The 21,635-nt window shown below is 35.8% G+C and overlaps 1 protein-coding gene across 1 annotated transcript; it reads left to right on the forward strand.

The window, feature by feature from the left end:
- Nucleotides 1-312: 312 nt before the first annotated feature.
- On the forward strand, nucleotides 313-20,401 carry LOC121381217 (general transcription factor IIH subunit 1-like). The gene is made up of 13 exons (XM_041510421.1): nucleotides 313-488; nucleotides 1,739-1,940; nucleotides 2,338-2,434; nucleotides 2,963-3,025; nucleotides 5,965-6,058; nucleotides 6,297-6,446; nucleotides 6,915-6,994; nucleotides 7,555-7,806; nucleotides 8,465-8,671; nucleotides 11,579-11,669; nucleotides 12,429-12,544; nucleotides 12,860-12,952; nucleotides 13,617-20,401. Exons 1-13 carry the CDS (start codon nucleotides 335-337, stop codon nucleotides 13,698-13,700), a joined length of 1,683 nt encoding a protein of 560 aa, XP_041366355.1. The 5' UTR covers nucleotides 313-334; the 3' UTR covers nucleotides 13,701-20,401.
- The last annotated feature ends 1,234 nt before the right edge of the window (nucleotides 20,402-21,635 follow it).

Below are 21,635 nucleotides of genomic sequence, written 5' to 3' on the forward strand. Positions count from 1 at the left end.
GCGGTTGGTCTGGGATCGATTCCCGTCGGTTGGCCCATTGGGCTATTTCTTGTTCCAGCCAGTGCACCACGACTGGTATATCAAAGGCCGTGGTACCTTATGTACTGCCCTGTCTGTGTGATGGTGCATATAAAAGATCCCTTGCTGCTAATCGAAAAGAGTAGCCCATGAAGTGGCTACTGCAGGTTTCCTCTCATTATCTGTGTGGTCCTTAACCATATGTTTGATGCCATATAACCGTAAATAAACTGTGTTGAGTGCGTTGTTAAATAAAACATTTCTTGCTTTCTTTCCGTTATTTACAGTGCATTGACTGCTTAGAAATAATATTACCATGTCCAAGCTGTCCGAAGAAGTGCTGCTTATTGTCAACCATGTTCGACAGAAGAAGACCGACGGAACCTTGTACCTCATGGGAGAAAGGCTTGCATGGATGGTACAGAGCAAGAATACATTTTCTATTAGTCACATGTATGCAGACATCAAAGGTATGTTATTTTCATTCAATAATCTATCTGTAGATTGTTAATTTGTTTGGACCAGGTATTGTAACAGTTATAATAATTTTATTTTGCTGCATCCTGTGAAATATTTTATTTTAGTTTAAACTGTTCTATAATGTAATATGCAAGGCCTGTTTCAACACATTCCCATCGTTCTGATTGCTTTTCCTCTTTTTCATTTGTGCTGGTGAGCTCCTTCTTTGTACTTGCCCGATGCTGCATTTTGTTAGGATCTTTTTGTGCTCAGGTACAAAAAGACTAGTGTACACACCACACATTGTATTACATACTGTGTACAAAAATGAATTCCATTAATACAACTTTATGCCATATTTGTTACTTAACACAACACAGAAGTTGAAAGCCCAGTGCAAGTGTTCCCGTGCTTAGCACGGGTTACATTAGTAATTGGTTTATCTGTCTGTATATTCATGTTAGTCTAGGTCTATCTCCTTGATAAAAAGGGGCAGGATTTAGCTCAGTCGGTTGAGTACTTGCGTCATAGGATCAAACCACCTCAGTCAGGATTTCTTCCAGAGGGTAAAACAGGTATGGCACCACAACCGTTTGATAAAATTAATTACTCTTATCTTTAATGTATGATTTTCTTAACCCTAACCCTAAACCCATACCCCCAAAAATTTATTTCTGGATCCATTCAACTGATTGGGTTTTTTCTCATTCTAACCAGTGCATCACAACTGGTCAAAGGCAGTGGTATATGCTTTCCTGTCTGAGGGAAAGTGCATATAAAAGACCCTTGCTACATTAGAAAAAATGTAGCGGATTTCCTCCGATGACTATGTCAGAATTACCAAATGTCCAATAGCTGATGATTAATTAATCAGTGTGCTCTAGTGGTGTCGTTAAACAAAACAAACAAACTTTAACCTTGCTAAAAACTGGCTATGTTTCCTTTTTCCCCAGACATATTTTAACATATCTAATAAGCTGCAATTTCACACCTATTTATTATTACTTTTGAGCCAGTGCACCACGACTGGTATATCAAAGGCAGTGGTATGTACTATCCTGTCTATGGGGTGGTGCATATAAAAGATCACTTGCTGCTACTTGAAAAGAGTAGCCCATGAAGTGGCGACAGCGGTTTTCCTCCCTCAATATCTGTGTGGTCCTTAACTATATGTCCGACGCCATATAACCGTAAATAAAATGTGTTGAGTGCGTCGTTAAGTAAACCATTTCCTTCCTATTACTTTTGTTTTAAACTTCAGCACAAAAGATTTCCCCTGACAGCAAAGATAAGGTTCAGCTTCAGATAGTGATGCATGATGGGAGTGCTAACACATTCCACTTCAACTGTTCTGGCGGGCGATCTGCGCAGATCCGCGACCGGGACAGTGTGAAGGAGCTGCTTCAACAGCTGCTGCCCAAGTTTAAGAAAAAGATCAGTAGTGCACTTGAAGAGAAAAATAGGTAATGCCTTGGGTACTCATTTGCTTATGTTTTATGGCATAGATTTCAGGGGGGAAATGTGATATATTATGGATTGTTATTAGTAGTACAAGCAATTCCTGAACTTTTGCGACTGTTATAACTTTTTAGTGAAAAGACCTTAATCTCTAATTGTTAAGATATTTAAAATGTTCTAGTGTTTAATTAAAAAATTTTTTTTAACATGCATTGAAATGACCTCTATGGGTGCAGCTGTGAACAACTCTGAATAACTTTATGGTAGGCAAGATGTTCAATTCATTGAATTTGTTGTTTAAAAAATTTATCTGAGACTGATGTATATGTTATATTAAAGGGGAGAGGGACCAGTGTTTGTTGCCATTAAAGTTTTATTCTGTGTACAAACTTTTTTTTTCAGGCTACTACAAGAAAATCCAGAGCTTTTTCAGCTGTATAAAGATTTGGTTGTCAGTGGAGTTATTTCCCCTGATGAATTTTGGTTGTCTCACACTCATGTAGGTTTGAGTATTATGTTTTGATTTATTTGGTTTCTCCAGAACAGGTTTTAACTTTGTCTAGTGTTTTTGGCTCCACCAGTGTTTGATTTATGAACATTAAATATGAAATTATTTGTGTTATGCTTAGTAAACACCAAGCATTTTGCACCAAGTTTTATATCTCAAAATTAAATACAGGTGCTTGGGTTTTATGTTGCCAGTGTCGTTTAAACTTTGGAGATGCTGGTAAAGTATGGAATTTCTAATGTCCATTTTTTTTTAATGATTTGTGTAATAAAAGTATGGAAAACTGATGAAGATTAAATGTGAATTGCCAAATGTATACATGGGTAACTTTTCTATTTAATTGGTAAACATGATCTAAATATAACAGAATAAACAACTGACCTAATTTTTCAGTTTGCTTGTGTGAAAGGCAGCATATCTTAGCATATCAAATTAGTACTAATAGTAGTCTAGAAAAAAATATTATTGTATTTAGAAGTCTACCATTCATTTTGACTATATGAGTTTTATATTTTTCAGAGGTTTACCAGTGGTAATAAGTCAACTGAGGGGCAGGTGGTCGGAGTATCTCCAGCATTTCTCGTAAGATTATTCAGCTGACACATTAGCTTGAAACTATGTTCTTTTTTACATCACATATACTGGGATGTCTGGCAGTAATATCATGGTCCTCCCCACAGTTGTCAGTGCAGGTCTTGCATTATTGCTGCGGACTAATGTGGCTTAGTGGTAGAGCACTTGCCTGGATGGCAAAGGGTTACTTATTTTCTCCCTCATCCCCACCAGTTCTCCATAACTGGTACATCAAATAGAGGTGGATCTAAGCGATCAGGGGAACCGTCCACTCTCTAAAAATATTCAAGTGTTCCCCTCCCCACCCCCTTTTTTCTTTTAGTTTTTTCCATTGAGGTGCACATTTGGTCCGTGTGCCCTTTTCCTTATTGTTCCTTCTGAAAAATATTTCCTGGATCAGATTCTGCATCAAAGGCAGTGTTATGTCCAGGAAAGTTTATAAAAAGAACCCTTGTTGCTTTATCAGTAGAAGTAGCCTTTGTGGTGGCATCAGGTTTCCTTTCAACAAAGTGTCAAAATGACCACAAGCAAGACACCATAGTTTAAAAATATGCTGGCATGTGGTTAAAAAGTATTCTTTTCCTTTCACTACATACATATATGTCACTGTAAAATGAAGTCATGAATTTCACACTATGTGTCCACCACTCATTAGTTTCTAGGCAGAACCCTGTGATATACACGCATGCACACATACTATAACCTGTTTAAAGCAGCCACCGAATGGGGTATCAAAAAGTGGCTACTTAATATGAGTCAGTTTGTACTGTATTACATGATTTGGAAATATGAAAATGTGTCAGGTGGTTACTTAGTACAGGTAGCTGCTGAATCAGGTTTGCCTGTAGTGTTTTAATGTGCACTTTGCTCGTGTGTCATTACATTGATAATTCCTGGAGACTGATTTTAATATATATATATATATATATATATATATATATATATATATATATATACACTGTAGATCTTGAAATTAACGCATCCCTAAATTAATGCGAGTGATGGTGGGCAGACTAAAATGCGACATAAAATTAATGCGAGTGGCCTCCCTTTGAAATATTACTTTTTCTAACAACATACGTCTGTGTACTTTTCGATTAAATCAGAGTTAAAGGTCTCTTCAATGAGATCAACTCACTAACATGTCTGTGTACACATCAATTACCCTGTTTAATCCCTTGTGTTTTTGGTGAGATCAACTCAAAGCATATGTTTTTAGCAATCATTTACATAATGTGTATATTTAGCTAAGTCTGGTTAAACATGTATGTACTATTACAACTGTATCTTTGTCTGTGAATGGTGATTTCAAAGTCATAATAAAGAATAATTCACCCAGTGGTTGCATCAAACTTGAACAGTAAAAACTAAGAAACCGTCGACCTCAGGATTAGCGTGCTAAAACACATTCACTGGCGATTGACAGGGTGGCCAAAGACCCTACAATCGTCACACGTGGCTGGCAGCTTGCTGAACTATTGGACAATTAGTCTGTCTCGTCTACGATGAATTGTTTTCCAGTAGTGTGTTATAAATATATTAGAATTTTAATGTTTGTTTTGTTTTAATAACATGGGGGGCACATAAAAAAACCCATAGAAATAAATGCATCATATTATTAATGCGAATGACACATTTTTCGCATTAATATTATAATCACATTAATTTCAGGATCTACAGAATATATATACACAGTCTAACTTGTATATAACAACCACTCAAGGGACCAAAAGAAAGTTGCCGTTATGGACAGGTGGCCTTTATATAGAGGTCCCAAAATATTCAGTCGAGACCCTAACATATTTCACTATAAAATCTCATTATTAACTGTTGTAACAGTTTGATTTCCTTTGTTAATTCCAATACCCCAATACTTTCTAGCACTGACTTCCTGATAACTTCTACTCTACAATTTTTCGGTGGCATTTTGTTTGACAGTTGGTTCATAAATAAATAACACAAAACTGAAATTTACATTTGTTTAATTGGGATTTATTACTCGGGTGACATGTTTAACTCATTATTAGTTTCATGTTGCCGTTAATCCAATGGTATGGTACCTGCATTGGGGTTACATCGCGAACTGCAAACAAAACAATTTTGGTAAACAAAGGTTTACCCAAGCATACGATGATACCGGCTTAACTAAATTCATTAATGTTTGCCACTTGGTGCAAACTGCTTGTGAACAACAATCATGATGATTGACAGTGGAGACTACTCTGGCACCTTGGTTATGATTGCCTTTGATAATACCGCAACAATCAGATACCGTAATACATTCTGCTTTCATAGTCTACAGCCAATGAGAAGTCGCCTTGTTATTGAGTAACGATTCGAGCTGAACTATCGAATGCAAATTATACAATCACCGGAACTGAACAGCTGTTGACATTTACCAAATTAACAAAAGGATTAAAATAATTCTTAGTATTAGTAAACATATATTTGTTTACGACAATAACATCATATGATGATAACATCACAATAAGTTGGGTTTTTTTGTCGAGTCCATCGAATTGCCAAGCTTTCTGGTCACGTAATGCAACAATGGTGGCATTACAGAAAACAATGGGATTTACTGGGAACTAAATCTCTGTACGATCACATGTGGTGGCCTTATTTTTGCTAATAAATAGTGGCCGCTGGCCGCACTGGACAGGTGGCCGTTCTATAGAGGTCAAATAAAGAAATAAATGTGTTGGGGGGACTTCAGGTTGTCCATTATGGGCAGGTGGCCATTATATAGAGGTGGCCGTTAGACCAATTTCGACTATATATATATATATATATATATATAATATACCCGGTATGTGATAGTTTCGTAGCTACATGAAATGGTACTTTTTGATTTATGTTCTACTTGTAATTAATTAAATCAGTGTGATACTCATTGCGACTTTGCTTGTGATTATATTTTAATAGCACTTTACTGTTTTATTTTTTAGGCTGACATAAAACCTCAGACAGATGGGTGCAATGGGCTCAAGTATAACCTCACAGCTGACATCATTGAATCTATATTTAAAACATACCCCATGGGTAAGTACATTTGACTTGGACACACTCGCCTGTTCTATTGAATAATTATTAATGGATGATTTTAGAGGTGTCGTCTTCAATATATTTTTTTTAAATTATTTATCAATATAGAATAAATCATTTGGATTATTTTTCTTCCCATGATAAATTGCAGCAAAATACCAGAAGTTTTGTTATCTTTATCATCCTAATTTGAATGTATATGTAATGAAAATATTGATTGATTTTTATTTTACAGTAAGGAAGAAACATGCTGAGTATGTTCCCCATGAGATGACAGAAAGTGAATTCTGGACCCGATTCTTTCAGTCTCACTATTTCCACAGAGACAGAACTATTCTTGGTACCAAAGATATTTTTACAGATTGTGCCAAAAATGATGAAAAAGGTTAGTAGTATCACCATTATACTACTTTCCCTATGTCACTAACTTCTCTGTATAAAAGTTATTTTAGTCATGCTTACTCGTAGACATATCAATCTGAAACCCTTTAATGTGTGATTAATGCATAAAAAGACTATTCTCAGTTTGTAGCCATTGTAACATGTTTTCGACTAACACAGCATTTTTAATAATTAAAATTATATATTAAAGACATTTTCTTGTTTAAAATTATTATTCTACACCATAAATTATATTCAAGATGTAATTTTTGTTACAAGGATTTATTATTTGAAAATATTTTACAATGATTGCAAACACAGGATAGTCCCTTTAATTATCAAGGATATTGCTAATACAAAAAAAAAAAAAATGTATTAGCCGATATCTCGGCTATATGCTTAATTAAGTATTCTGAATATACAAAGATTTATCTTTTGATGATTTAAAAAAAAAAAAAAAATTCTGTTACAGAAATGAAAGACGAGATTGAAAAACGAATTAGTGATCCTCTTCTGGATCTGACGAGGTGTGCAGATAACTCTGTTGATGAGGTGAGACAACTAGCAAAGCTGCTGCCATTTGGTGTGGAAGTAACACGTCTTAAATTTTATTTAGGCCAATTCGTTACTAATGTTAGTATCAGTATAAATTAAGATATATTTTACCCTGTTCATTAATACTAACGTTTATACATATAATTATTATTTTAGTATTTTAACTGGTAAAAATACGATACATGCTCTTGTATACTCAACAACGAAAGTTAAGCAAATATCTTTTATGACGTCTAAATTTGCCATGGTTGAATAAACTTAAAAGAAAACCAGGTCCACTTGTTGTGTTAGGGCAAAGGTTGGTGAGTTTATGTTTGTAAATGGTAAACATTTCAGATGTGAATACTAATTAATAAAAATAGGTTAATTTATAAATGTTATGCCATTTCTTTTAACATTAGCTAAACTTTCGTTGTTGAGTATATATTGAATACATATTACATAGCTTACACTTAATTAAGATATTTGTTTGAACTATTAGAACTTTTTTAAAGTTTGGTTTCGGTGGAGAAGTGTTGAATTATTTCTTTTGATTATTTTTTCATCTTTTTTGTTAGGGATACCGTGGAATCAATGAGGACAGTAGAAGAAGTAGCAATACAACTAACCAGTCGATAATTCGCAGATTCAACCACCACTCTACAATGGTCTTGAGAGCGTGTGAAGCTAAGTCAAAACCTGCAGCAGATAGTAGTAAGAGTGAAGAATCAAATGGGGTTACTGTATTGAGCAACGGGCAGCACTCATTACCCAATGGAGTTGTGGCGTCCACAAGTAAAAATGATATTAAAGAACCTCCACAGAAAAAGGTACATGTACTTTCAGACGTCACTTGCATTCTGCAAATAAAATTTTAAGCATGCTAACAATCACCGAAGCAAAGTATGCCCATCTGCAGATGATGTCATTGTGTTCCTTCTTTGCCACAAGTTAGAAATTAGTACTTTACCCCTCTCCTCTTATCTCATGTTGCTATGTGCATGAATGGTGGTTTTCATTTCACTGTATTTACCGTTAGTTCTTGAACTTAATAGCATCTACAAAAAGCTAATTTAAAACTAGTTGTGTTTCTTTGATTAAGTGTGTTTTTTACTTGAAGCTGAATACAGACAGCTGATTCATAAGCTAGCTCTAACTCGCCCATTTACTTAATACGTCGGTCAGTAGACATTATTATTATTACAGTGAACCACTCAAAACCTGACCCTCTGTAAACCGGAATTTCAAAACCAGAAGTTTTTCATGGTTCCTAAATAAAGTACAGAAAATAACTTTTCTAAACAAGATCCCCCTTAAAACTGGACTTATTTGGTCCCTTGGGAGTCCATTATAATACCAAAAATAAGTAAACTAAATTGTAGGAACCTTAGGTTTGCTTTCTTAATATATGAAAATAAAGAATTGAGAGAAAGCTCAGTACTTAATAAAAGATTCTGTAATGACCTTCTATTGTTTGTTTCCCTACAGGCAAGAATAAAAGAGAAACTGGAACTTGAGGATTTGTGTACCCTGAAAAACGAGAAGGTTGTCAACCTCCGTCTGGGCAGGATAGAGCGATACCTACATGGGCCCACCCCGGCAACCATTTCCAAGTACACGACCAGCGAGAAAGTCATAGAGGCTAATCAGTTGGTGGCTGAAGAAATACACAAATGGGTTCCAGACCTCTCTCAGGTAAAATCTGACACACCTGTAACATTAGGCTAATCAGTTAGTGGCCGGGGGGGAAATACACAAGTGGATTCCAGACCTCTCTCAGGTAAAATCTGACACACCTGTAACATGGAGCTAATCAGTTAGTGGCCAGAGAAATACACAAGTGGGTTCCAGATCTCTCTCAGGTAAAATCTGACACACCTGTAACATGAGGCTAATCAGTTAGTGGCCGGGGGGAAATACACAAGTGTGTTCCAGATCTCTCAGGTAAAATCTGACACACCTGTAACATGAGGCTAATCAATTGGTGGCCGGGTGGAAATACACAAGTGGGTTCCAGATCTCTCTCAGGTAAAATCTGACACACCTGTAACATGGAGCTAATCAGTTGGTGGCCAGAGAAATACACAAGTGGGTTCCAGACCTCTCTCAGGTAAAATCTGACACACCTGTAATATGGAGCTAATCAGTTAGTGGCCAGAGAAATACACAAGTGGGTTCCAGATCTCTCTCAGGTAAAATCTGACACACCTGTAACATGAGGCTAATCAGTTGGTGGGGGGTGGGGGGGGGGGGTTTGGGGGGTGGGTGGGGGAATACACAAGTGGGTTCCAGATCTCTCAGGTAAAATCTGACACACCTGTAACATGAGGCTAATCAGTTAGTGGCCGGGGGGAAATACACAAGTGTGTTCCAGACCTCTCTCAGTTAAAATCTGACACACCTGTAACATGGAGCTAATCAGTTGGTGGCCGGGGGGAAATACACAAGTGGGTTCCAGATCTCTCTCAGGTAAAATCTGACACACCTGTAACATGGAGCTAATCAGTTGGTGGCCAGAGAAATACACAAGTGGGTTCCAGATCTCTCTCAGGTAAAATCTGACACACCTGTAACATGAGGCTAATCAGTTGGGGGGGGGGAATACACAAGTGGGTTCCAGATCTCTCAGGTAAAATCTGACACACCTGTAACATGAGGCTAATCAGTTAGTGGCCGGAGGGAAATACACAAGTGGGTTCCAGACCTCTCTCAGTTAAAATCTGACACACCTGTAACATGGAGCTAATCAGTTGGTGGCCGGGGGGAAATACACAAGTGGGTTCCAGACCTCTCTCAGTTAAAATCTGACACACCTGTAACATAGGGCTAATCAGTTAGTGGCTGGGGGAAATATACACAAGTGGGTTCCAGACCTCTCAGGTAAAATCTGACACACCTGTAATATGGAGCAGTCACTCACGCACTCCTACAATAGAAATATAGTGTATATAGAAATTTTCTATATTGATCTAGTCTTAATTAGGATTTTTCGATTAATAGCAAAACCCTGGCATTTAAATTCCTACTAGCTGTCGGTAGACCATTCACCTGAGGTAGTTGTGTCACAGGATCGAAACATCTCAGTGGACCCATTCTCTGATTGGGTTTTCCCGTCCGAACCAGGGGTCCATGACTTGTATATAAAAGGCTGTGGTTTCTGCTGTCCTGTGTGTGGAAAAGTGCATATAAAAGATACCTTGATGATAATGGAAAAATATAATGGGTTTCCTCTTAGACTTTACTGGCCTTGGTGGCGTAGTGGTTAGGCCATCGGTCTACAGGCTGGTAGGTACTGGGTTTGGATCCCAGTCGAGGCGTTGGATTTTTAATCCAGATACCGACTCCAAACCCTGAGTGAGTGCTCCGCAAGGCTCAATGGGTAGGTGTAAACCACTTGCACCGACCAGTGATCCATAACTGGTTCAACAAAGGCCATGGTTTGTGCTATCATGCGTGTGGAAAGCGCAAGTAAAAGATCCCTTGCTGTTAATCGAAAAGAGTAGCCCATGTAATGGCGACAGCAGGTTTCCTCTCAAACTCTGTGTAGTCCTTAACCATGTCTGACGCCATATAACCATAAATAAAATGTGTTGAGTGCATCGTTAAATAAAACATTTCTTGCTTTCTTTTTTCCTCTAAGACTTAATGTAAAAAAAATTATCAAATGTTTGACATCTAGTAGCCAATGATTAATAAATCAATATGCTGTAATGGTGTCATTGAACAAAACATAATTTAATTTTCTCTTATCCATAATGTTTTTCATCTAATGACTTTTATTCTTTGTACCGGCCTCGGTTGCGTCGTGGTTAGGCCATCGGTCTACAGACTGGTAGGTACTGGGTTCGGATCCCAGTCGAGGCATGGGATTTTTAATCCAGATACCGACTCCAAACCCTGAGTGAGTGCTCCGCAAGGCTCAATGGGTAGGTGTAAACCACTTGCACTGACCAGTGATCCATAACTGGTACAACAAAGGCCATGGTTTGTGCTGTCCTGCCTGTGGGAAGTGCAAATAAAAGATCCCTTGCTGCTAATCGGAAGAGTAGCCCATGTAGTGGCGACAGCAGGTTTCCTCTCAAAATCTGTGTGGTCCTTAACCATATGTCTGATGCCATATAACCAGTAAATAAAATGTGTTGAGTGCGTCGTTAAATAAAACACTTCTTTCTTTCTTTTTTTATTCTTTGTTATATGTAGATTGATTGTTTTTGGTGCTTTTGTTTGATTACTTCTTAGATTGGCCTTATTACTGTTACTTGATAGATTGATAGATTTCTAAGTAGTGTAATACTCTGTTATAAGTAGTGTGAAACTCTTGTTTACTTTGAATCATATTCATTTATACTTACCTTTATTTGACAACCAACAGCTGATGTGTATTTTTGTGCTGGGGTGTCATTAAACATTCATTCAATTCTTTCAATTCAATTCATTCAATTCATTCAATTCATTCATACATTCATTCATTTATTCTGTTTACTTTGTTTTGATATTTCAGCTTCATACTGTTTCATAAGTAATCATCGTGAACAAATGTTTTAATATTAAACATTTCCCCAAGAATGCGATGAACAAATCGTCTTCATTTCTTTTCACTAGGTATTGTTATGCGGGAACGCCATTGGTGTTTTGGGAGAGCTCTCACCTGGGGGAGCTCTTATGCAGGGCACAACTAATCAACAGTTACACCGTAAGTGGTCCACTATGTGCGTTTTTGAAGTGTTGTTCGGCTGTTTCATGGGAAAGATTACACTGATCCTCTATTGGAATAAAACTTTCATAACTTTAAAACTGCTGAAAATGTAAAAATTTGTGTTTTTATGTAACTTGTGAAAAAAGTTGTTTGAATGTCCTGCATTTTTAACAGACTATTATTCTTTTACAAACTTTTTTTTTATAACAACCAATTTTTAAAAATAAGTTTACTGTGCAAAGATTACAAAAATGTGGTAAATTTGCAAGTATTATAATGGCAAAATTTAGAGATTAACAGTAAGTTATGATATTTAACGTACTTAATATATATGTATGTTGTATTTTTGGCTTTAATATTTACAGTGTCTGTACTATAGCCAGTGGTATTTATCTGAGGCGTGGTTATTTGGTAGTTGAAAATTAATCCCATCATTAATCAAAGATGACAGTTTTTCTGATATAGCTGCAATTCTGGATAGTATAGTATCCCGATTTTCTGCTCTTTGTCTAAAAATTTCCATATTCTCTGTCCAAAACTTACGATATATGTGCAACCCTAACCCTAGGATTAATCTCGATTCCTGACCAACAATTAAAAAATGTCTTTCTTTTTTTTAAATTTTGTCGTCCATATTCGTCTGATTATTATTCACTATTGAACAGATGTACCACTGTGGTGTTTATTAGTGAATAAAAGTTTTTGTTGTAATTAGTGATTACTGTTTGGGGTTACTAGTGGTGATATCTCTTACAGAAATGGTGCCTCAGGCCGTCCAGGATGAGGTTCGGCAGCAGTACAACGCGCTGTGCGAACTGCTCAGACACTTCTGGTCATGTTTTCCCGTCGCGTCCAAATTTTTAGAAGAAAAGGTATACTATATTAGAAATGGTTAACATAATTTTTGTTGTGTTAAGCTATGAGAAGAACTCATCAACTGTGATTTAATTAGTACAGATCATCATTGACTATATTTATTTCTCTCATCATCATTTCATATCAGTTGATAAATATTTGTCATGATTCATGGCTTTGGAAAAAAATTTCCTCATGTTTTCCTTAATATCATGGAATTTTAACTTTAGGCAATTGTGGAGAAATATTATCTCATTACCCTTCCTAAGTTGTCTCCAATGAACAGTGCACTGATAATGAATACCTTGACAAACTCTGTCATTTGTTTTCAGGTAGTTAAGATGAGATCAACATTAGAAAAATTTCAACTTGCAAAATTAAATCCGTTGAAAGATAAGCTGGGTCAAAATCACTATCACATAAATGTAAGTATACCGTGTCTGTTTTGTGCTTTAGTTCTACAATCTTTAACTCACTTATATGATTTTAACATCAACTTGGGCATCCCATTTATTTAATATCTTCAAATAAATTTCGAATGCATGTCTGAACTGGTTTCATCTCCATCTGTCCATCCGTCTGTCCCACATATAGTTTTCTGATTTTTAATGCCTTTAGATATTGAGCTGAAATTTTATGTATATCTTTATCATGTACTGTTACAGATCAAGTTTGACATTCACGTCGATTTACCCATTTTGGGACAGAGTTATGGCCTTTGAACTTAGGAGATTTGAGCTGAAATTTTATGTATATCTTTATCATGTACTGTTACAGATCAAGTTTGACATTCACGTCGATTTACCCATTTTGGGACAGAGTTATGGCCTTTGAACTTAAGAGATATAAAAATTAGTTTTGCAATGTCTGAAAATGCTGAGATAAAACAAATTATATAGCTTCTTCGTGTACTGTTACAGATCAAGTTCGATTTTCATGGCGATTTACCCAATTTTGACAGATTTATGACCCTTCAATTCAGGAGCTGGGAAACATTGGTGGGCCCAGTAGTGGACATGTATTGCTTTAGCAGTACTCTCAGAATGGTGGTTTTCTTTCCTATGTTGTGGATCACTGTTTCTGTTACAGCTGACAGGACACATGGAAGACATGCTAATTGCTGCCTACAATAAATTTGATGCCTGGAAAGCCAAGAAGATGACGAAAAGATGAAACGTGTTAGAAAACCACACTCTAGGTAACTTACAAACAAGACCAGCAACTCTGTGGAGTCGATGCTACTTCAGCCCACCGTCGTGTGGTGTTCGTTGTACCAGCACATACTGCCTGCGTGTATCTGGTGGAACCAGAGTCAGACAGTGAGTGAGTGAGAGAGTGAGAGAGTGAGTGTGAGAGAGAGAGAGAGAGAGAGAGCGGGGGAGGGGGGAGGTAGGTTAATACATTTGTTTGGTATGATTTATACGACATATATTAAATGGCTTTCCTTGCTCACCTCAGCTTATTTATTATTAGCAGTTCCTGTAGAACACTGCTATCTGACATTCACAAAATCATCTCATCAAGTATTAGGTTTATAACCTCAGGTCTCATCCCCAAGATTGACTAGCGGCCATTTTCATATGTTGGGATAGGTATAGAAAAAAGTACGAAGTTCATATAGCTGGTTCCATGCTATGTCCCGTACTTTAGCATTTATGAATAATTTGTCTGCTCATCCAACAGTATTTGTTTCATTTGTATTTTACCTTCTAGATACTGTAGGCGCGATATCTCACCAGAGTGTCACGCAAGTCCACACTCTGTACACTGTATACAGTGCATTTTGCAATTCATATATCCCGCAGTTTTGCACACAGCACTGACTGGAAATAATAATAGAATGACATGGAATAGCTCAATGGAGACTATGGTGGATTTAATTTTTTATTTTTCGCATGACAACAATGGTGGAATGTCGTAGTCATTTGAGGAATCAATTACTGATTTTGACAGCTAATTTGATAATAAATTTTATTGTTTTATGAAATTCACAAAATACTGGAATTCAGTATGAATCGTAGTTGTTTCCAAACAAAGTTGTGGTCAGCAAAACAGTGATTGGGAATAATGGCCGTAAAAAACGGACAGCTAACGCCAATTGCTCGTTAATATGTGCAACTTTATCAAGTGTTTGTACAATTTTAAACCAAATGCAACTTTATCAAGTGTTTGTACAATTTTAAACCAAATGCAACTTTATCAAGTGTTTGTATAATTTAAAACCAAATGAACTGATCTATAATATAAATATGAGAAAAACCACGAAAATAGTACTTACCTTTTCACATATGAAACATTTTTTTAATGTATTTATACAAATTTTAAGTTAAAATTTATGAGTAAAAGTTATAAACTTGTACTTGCTCAACGTAGTTTTTGTCAAAAATTAATCCAGTAGTCTAAAGGTTGATTTGACAATGGAATTAGAAGAATATGCTAAAATTGTAAAACATGTTTGTACTGATCTTTTGTTTTGGTGGCTGTGACTTGAGACCCATTTTCATGCAAGCATTTTGATAAGTGTTTTCAGTAGGTTCCCACAGTAAATTGATATGATTAATTAGTGTTTTTGTTATCGAAGTGAACATAGCTTGTAATAATGAAGTACTCCATTATTTCTACCAGAAATAACACTGTAGGTTCTGGGTACATGATTCTAAAGCCATGTGAATCTGTGCAGTAGGTTTGAATCCTGCCAGTTAACACTGTTTTAATATTATACAGAAAATAAAATAAAATGTAGGTTTGTCGTCACCTGTTTTTCACTCTCGTCTGCCCAGATTTAATAGAATACTGTTTGGAATGTTCATTGTGTGATCGTGGCTGAAAATACTACAATGGTGACACAAAGGATTTTTTATTGATGCTCACACCAAAACAATCACTAAACAGTTGACTTGGAAAAGGTACTGTGCTATTTGAAGTGTTGATAAAGTTGTACGTGGAAATCAATACATGGAAAATGTGCCTAAATGTTTTACTTGCCTTCAGAAATATCCAACATGTTGAAGCTACTACCCACCTGTCAAAAGAAAAAGAAAATCACCTCTTCAGTATGGCATCAGGGTTTGCACTGGTTTTAATAATGTGTCAAACATACAACTTATGTTACTTTATGCAACAAGTTTTTTTTAAATCTTTGACCTTTCCCCCCTATATATGCAGAAGGAAAGCATTATCTGATAATGTAATATTATAAATGTTTATTTAACACTGGTAACCTTTGTAACTGCTGGTTGCTGGATTAGCAATTTATATCACGTGCCTGCAGGACATTTTGCATGTCCATTGTTAGGAGGGATGTTTTGTTTTTTAATCACAACACAAGTTGTAATTTTGATAAACTCAGGATTTTCTCTGGCTGTAGAAAATCTAGCACTGATTTTTGCTTAACAGTAAGAAAATAGAAATAGCCACCTTTTGATAAATTCTTAGTCAGCTGCACAGGTTTGGCTATTTCTGTGTCTAGATGGGCAGTGTTTTAATATGGGTAATTTTAACAGTTAAATCTGTGTTGCATCCACATGATGTATTAAGATATCAAAGGTTAGTGTTTCTGGTCTTTGTCATCAGTGTATTTTAATTTGCCGGATGACATATTGGCGGTCCTCTTATTTCCGAAATAGAGGGAAATCATAGTGTGAAAAACAGTTTGCATTTATTGGCTGTAGTTTGGCTGTAGTTTTGATTTTTTTTCAAGGTTTTAATGTACGATCAGAAGCGGATATAAAAACAAACAAACCACATCTGTGGCAGAGACGAGACACAATTCTTTAATCTCAGATATCCATCTACACAGGAATGTAAAAGTGGCACTGAAGTTAACTCAGGTAAAACCTGATACGATTGCAGAGTTAAAAATAACTTGTTATACAATGTTTTCTCTACAATTATTTCTGCATTTTTCATCGTGTAGATGCTTAACTCGGGTTAAAAAAATTTGTTTAGATATGTTTTATGTGTCAATAATGTGGAATTTTTGTAAAAGATCATAAAATGGCTTTAAAAATAATTACTGTAAAAATAATTACTGTAATTGTAAGTTGCCTTCATGAAAATTATGCTAGAGGTGTTTGTGCTGATGATTTTGTACTAGATATTTGAGGTCAAACTAAGAGATTGGCTTGTACAAGGAGTCGGCTAATACACGGCAATATACGGTACATTAAAATGTAATGCTTGGACCATTGTGCAAGTTAGAATGTTTCTTTTATCACTGGGACATCCATTTCTGATAGAGTTGCTCATGCAGAATCTTAATTTAAACATTAGTTATCACACCATTGATTCAGTTACATTTCGCATAAAACGTAGACTCATTTCAACTTCCAGTGTTAAAATAAAAAGTTGAGAATGTTTCATTTCATAGTTGCCTCCCTCTAAAAACATCACTGCTTTTTCAGACCTCGATATTTAAGGGGAGCTATCACTCCGGCTCCACATCACTCCCCCGAGACTTGTTCAAAGAGAATCATTTTTAGCTCCCCTTAATAAAAACTACTTCGACAATTCACAGTTTGCACATACTTTTTTTTTTCAGTTGATACCCTGATGAATGTAAAAGAAATAACAGACAATCCTTAAAAATTATATATATATATATATATATACATATATACACACACATATTACTGGTACAGTCTGCAGCATCAAATAGACTAAAACCACAGTGGTAAAATGTATGAGTCACATTACTTAACGGTTTTACTTTCTGCTGTTTGTCAAGATATGGTTTGATGGATGTGAGACAAAAAACTGTCACTAAATTATATAAGATGAAATATTGAAATCCTTTTTGAAAGAAAGTACACTTTAATACAGCCATTGATCACATGTTGTTATGATGTGACACAGTTTCTGTGATATATCCAGTGAAGAATAAAGTCATCCTTTCCTCATTCACCTTCTGGCCCGCTTTCCATTAATGTGTTTCCATGCATGAGTTTATCAAGACAGGGCATATACACAGTACCTTTTCCACTTACACAATTCCATGTGCCTGCATTAGACATGTTGAAGAAAGTTATCAATGACGGATGAGTGGCTTTTCAGTGCAGTAACGTCATAACATGAAGTAGGGCATCCACGAGTCCAAAAAATTGGGCTCTAGTACTCGAGGGTCAAACTCGACCCGGACCCGAGTACCCGACACTTACACTAGATGATAATGAGACTAAGGAATAAAGTTAAATAGCATTATGCATCTCAATTCCAGCGCTGAACATGGGTGCCTAATCATGCCATAGTATTTTATTCCACACATTCAACTTTGGTTTTACGTCATGTCTCATAACCCTATAATGTAACAGGCAGCACGCATATGGCAAAATGACGTAAAAAGTATAATTAAATGAGAGTGCTCTTCCTTGCACGGGTATTCGAGTCCTGTAAACGGACTCGAGTCTTGGTAGACTCGGCCCATACCCGAGTACTCGAGTACTCATGGAGACCCTAACATGAAGTATTTACTAACGGCTTAAAAGTAGACTTCGACAACATCGAATTTTGTATACTAACAATATGGGAAAGCACATTTACACGCATGGAAATGCTCACAATAAATGCATGCGAAAATCATGTTAATGGAAACTGGGCCTTACGGTCAAATGTTCCATTAATTGGTTTTCTTATGGTAGTCTTGTATTTTGGATATATAATTAAATGTGAGTGGGATGTCTCTTTATTAATTATAATAATGTGATATATTAAAGAATTATTTATACTAATTTTTGGTAGACTTATTTGGCTATTAGCAAGGATTTATGTTTTGGGGTAAACGTAAACAGGACAGTTTCTTAAGTTAAGGCTAATGTATTGATGCATCAGATAGAAATTGGGATGTCTTTACATTTTAAATACATGTACCAGTATGTTTAAAACTATTTTAACTTTGTATGTGGATAATAAATAAAATACTACACTTCTTTTAGCTTAATACCATTTTTATGAACTTGTGCATTAAAACTGTATCTAACTTATATTTGCTTTGATCTGTTCAGATACATGTTAAGTATGTTCATTTATAAAAATGATCCTAAGTTTCAAGTGGTGTTGTATTCTATTTGTATTGGTATGTATCTAAATGTGTTTTAGTGTGCAGAAAGTGATATTTGTGAACAAAGGAAGTTATGTCTGTGACCGGATGGATACCTAATTGTGGCTATATATTTGTATATATTTATTTGTTTTTCATGCATTTGTGCCATATGTTAACAAAATATATCAGGTATGTTTATCACATCATTAATTTGTATAGATAAGGGTAACTTTAAAAGTCTACATAATTGGCATTATAAAAATGTATTGTGAAACACAAATGTTGAAAACTGGTATTACATAATGTTTGTAGAATTGTTTCCCCTTGACAACCATGCTGATAACATGTTTCTGTAATCAGAAATTAGTCTAGAAGAGCTTTTAAAACCTACTTAATTTCTCAGTGTCTTATCATTTAAACAGGAATATTGAATGTGGTTGTGAACAATGACCTTTAAATATTGGTGAAATTGTTTCTGTGAAGACTGATATTTTAATGTTTCTATTAGTACATGATACATTGAAAGTGGTCTAAACCAGACCCTAAATAACTCTGAATCCTGTCAAAACCGGCTCAGTTTCAGAATTCCAGATTTTGTAAATGATAAAATGTGACCCTCTAAACACAGGATCCTGTCTAAATGGGATAAATATTAGGTTCTGTACATGTTCTGGTTTAGACAGGTTTCACTGTATTAAACAAGCTTCCATTTCATATTACGTTTTATTACACATACAGTCATTGGTTCATATCAGAATGATGTATCCCACTGGTATGTGGTATATCCCACCGTAGCTGGCAGGGCTACAGAAAGTATCAGTTTACTCGCCATGTGTGAGTGATAATTCTGATGAACAAGTTAAAATATACCCACAAGTCTGACACTGCAACAAGCAACCTTATCTTCAAAAGCCAATATAGCATTTGTTTTAAGGTTGCTTATTTTTTCTGTATACAATAGTACTCGTTTCACCCATTTGTAATTAGTATGAATATACAGAGAATAAAAGTGCAATCAAAATGAGATTTTAACCTGCTTGCTTTTATTGAATGATCATGTGTATTTTGTATTATAGCAGTATTATATTGTCCTCTAGGCTGATAGAATGGTGGGGTTGTTGTTGTTGGTGGGGGGGGGGGGGGGGGTATGGTCCTGGTTTGGTGGATTAGTGCAATGTTTTTCATTTCTCCGCCCCTTGCTGGTTTTCAACATGCATTGTCACTGTCAATTCATTACATTACAAGCAATTCTCTGGACCACTTTATTTCAAGTATTTCATTTGCGATGTGATATGAAATGGGAGCTGACGTAATAAGCTGTAAGTACATGTATTAGTAAACATTAAATATGCAAACTTCAGTCATAATTTCTAAATTACATTTTGTATGTACATGTTTAATTATAAAGATCATGAAATTTGCACTACCATTTCTATGTTTCTTTATACCAGTACACATTTTACTATACACATTTTATACACATTTAGTAAAAAAAAGTTTTGAAATTGTTCATGGGGTGGCGAGGATGTCATCCACAAGATGTAATCTAGTCACTGTGAATAGTCCGTACTACCGTAGTTAGTTTAAATAGCGTGAGGCTGAGTGAGTATGTTGTAACTGTGCGTCTAAAGCTGGTAAGTGTGGAAATGCTTTTGACAGTGTGAAGCAGGTGGAAACCATGTTGTTAACTTGACGTGTGCTAATGATGTGTATTACTGAATACATTACAATTACCACTGATCTGTGATATTTTATACATACCAAGCAATTTTCAAAGTGCTGTTTTGTATTATTTTTCATGTGAAGTTGGAGGGAATATTAAAAAATGATTGTCAAATAAAGAATTTGTTTTGTTTATCAAGGTTCGGATACTACAGCTATTGATGTGAGGTTTGTAATATATAATTTTATTACCCATATGGGCTCAAATATACGGGGTAATATTTTTTCGATCTCTGCACAGTGTGCAGATTGCTTCTGCAGCCACTGATTGGCTGGCTTAAAAATCACGACGTTTGGTTGGTTGCTTGCCATGGCCGGAACTTCACTTTCATTCATATAATGTTTCCATTCATGAGTCAGATTGCACATACGTTATACGATCTACAAAGATTTACAAAAACAAATGGACTCATTTGTTTCGTAAACATGAAATGGTATATTTTCATAAGCAGCGGCTTTAGTAATATATAAAAATAATAATTTTCAAATGCGAATACGGTTGTATTATTTTGTACTGTAAGCATTTGGCTGTGAAAGGAACGCCGTTATGATATGACGTCACTTACATTACGTAATGTAATGCGCGTAAGATTATATGACGTAATGGCTGATGGATTTTGTTGTAGACTGCAGAGGAATGTTTACATTAAAAATCAGTTAAAATTGACAATGGGTAATAAAGAGAATAACCAACTCGCTACGAGGAGTTACAAATTATCTATCCCTCGTGAATGAATGTTGTAAAACCCTCGCCAAAGGCTCGGGTTTACAACATTCATTCACTCGGGACAGATAATTCGTAACTCCTTGTAGCTCGTTAGGGACCGTAACAAAAGTATATTGAAGCCAGAGAGACTAAGTCACTTAGTCTGGGGGGGGAGGGGGTTTACGATTTCAACATCTCCATTTAGTCATTTTATCACTTTTGGCTTCATTTGCTTTGAACTTGAAAATCATCATACAAACACAACCCAAAAGGCTTCAAAACACTGGCCAAGGTATTTATTGTCGACCTACTGCCCATGCAAACCAGGATATCAAGGTGGCTAGGTATGTATTACAGTCAACTCTCGTTATAATGGCCATGTTGGTACCACACAGGTCTTGCCGTTGTAACGATCGTAAAGAGTTAGCTCTCTTAGTATGACAAGTGGTTTGGCAATCATGTGTAACACTAATAAATAATAAAATAATGAAACAAACAAAACAAAAAACAAACAAACAATTGTTGTTATACATCTTGAGCGTGTTTAGGATGATTTTCTTTAATAAGAGTCACTTCTCTTTTTTCACTTATCGAAATTTGCGAGTAGTGGCGTGTCGCGGTTGGGTGTGATATTTTCTCCCAA

Source organism: Gigantopelta aegis, chromosome 9, assembly GCF_016097555.1.
Source record: "Gigantopelta aegis isolate Gae_Host chromosome 9, Gae_host_genome, whole genome shotgun sequence".
Classification (NCBI taxonomy): domain Eukaryota; kingdom Metazoa; phylum Mollusca; class Gastropoda; order Neomphalida; family Peltospiridae; genus Gigantopelta; species Gigantopelta aegis.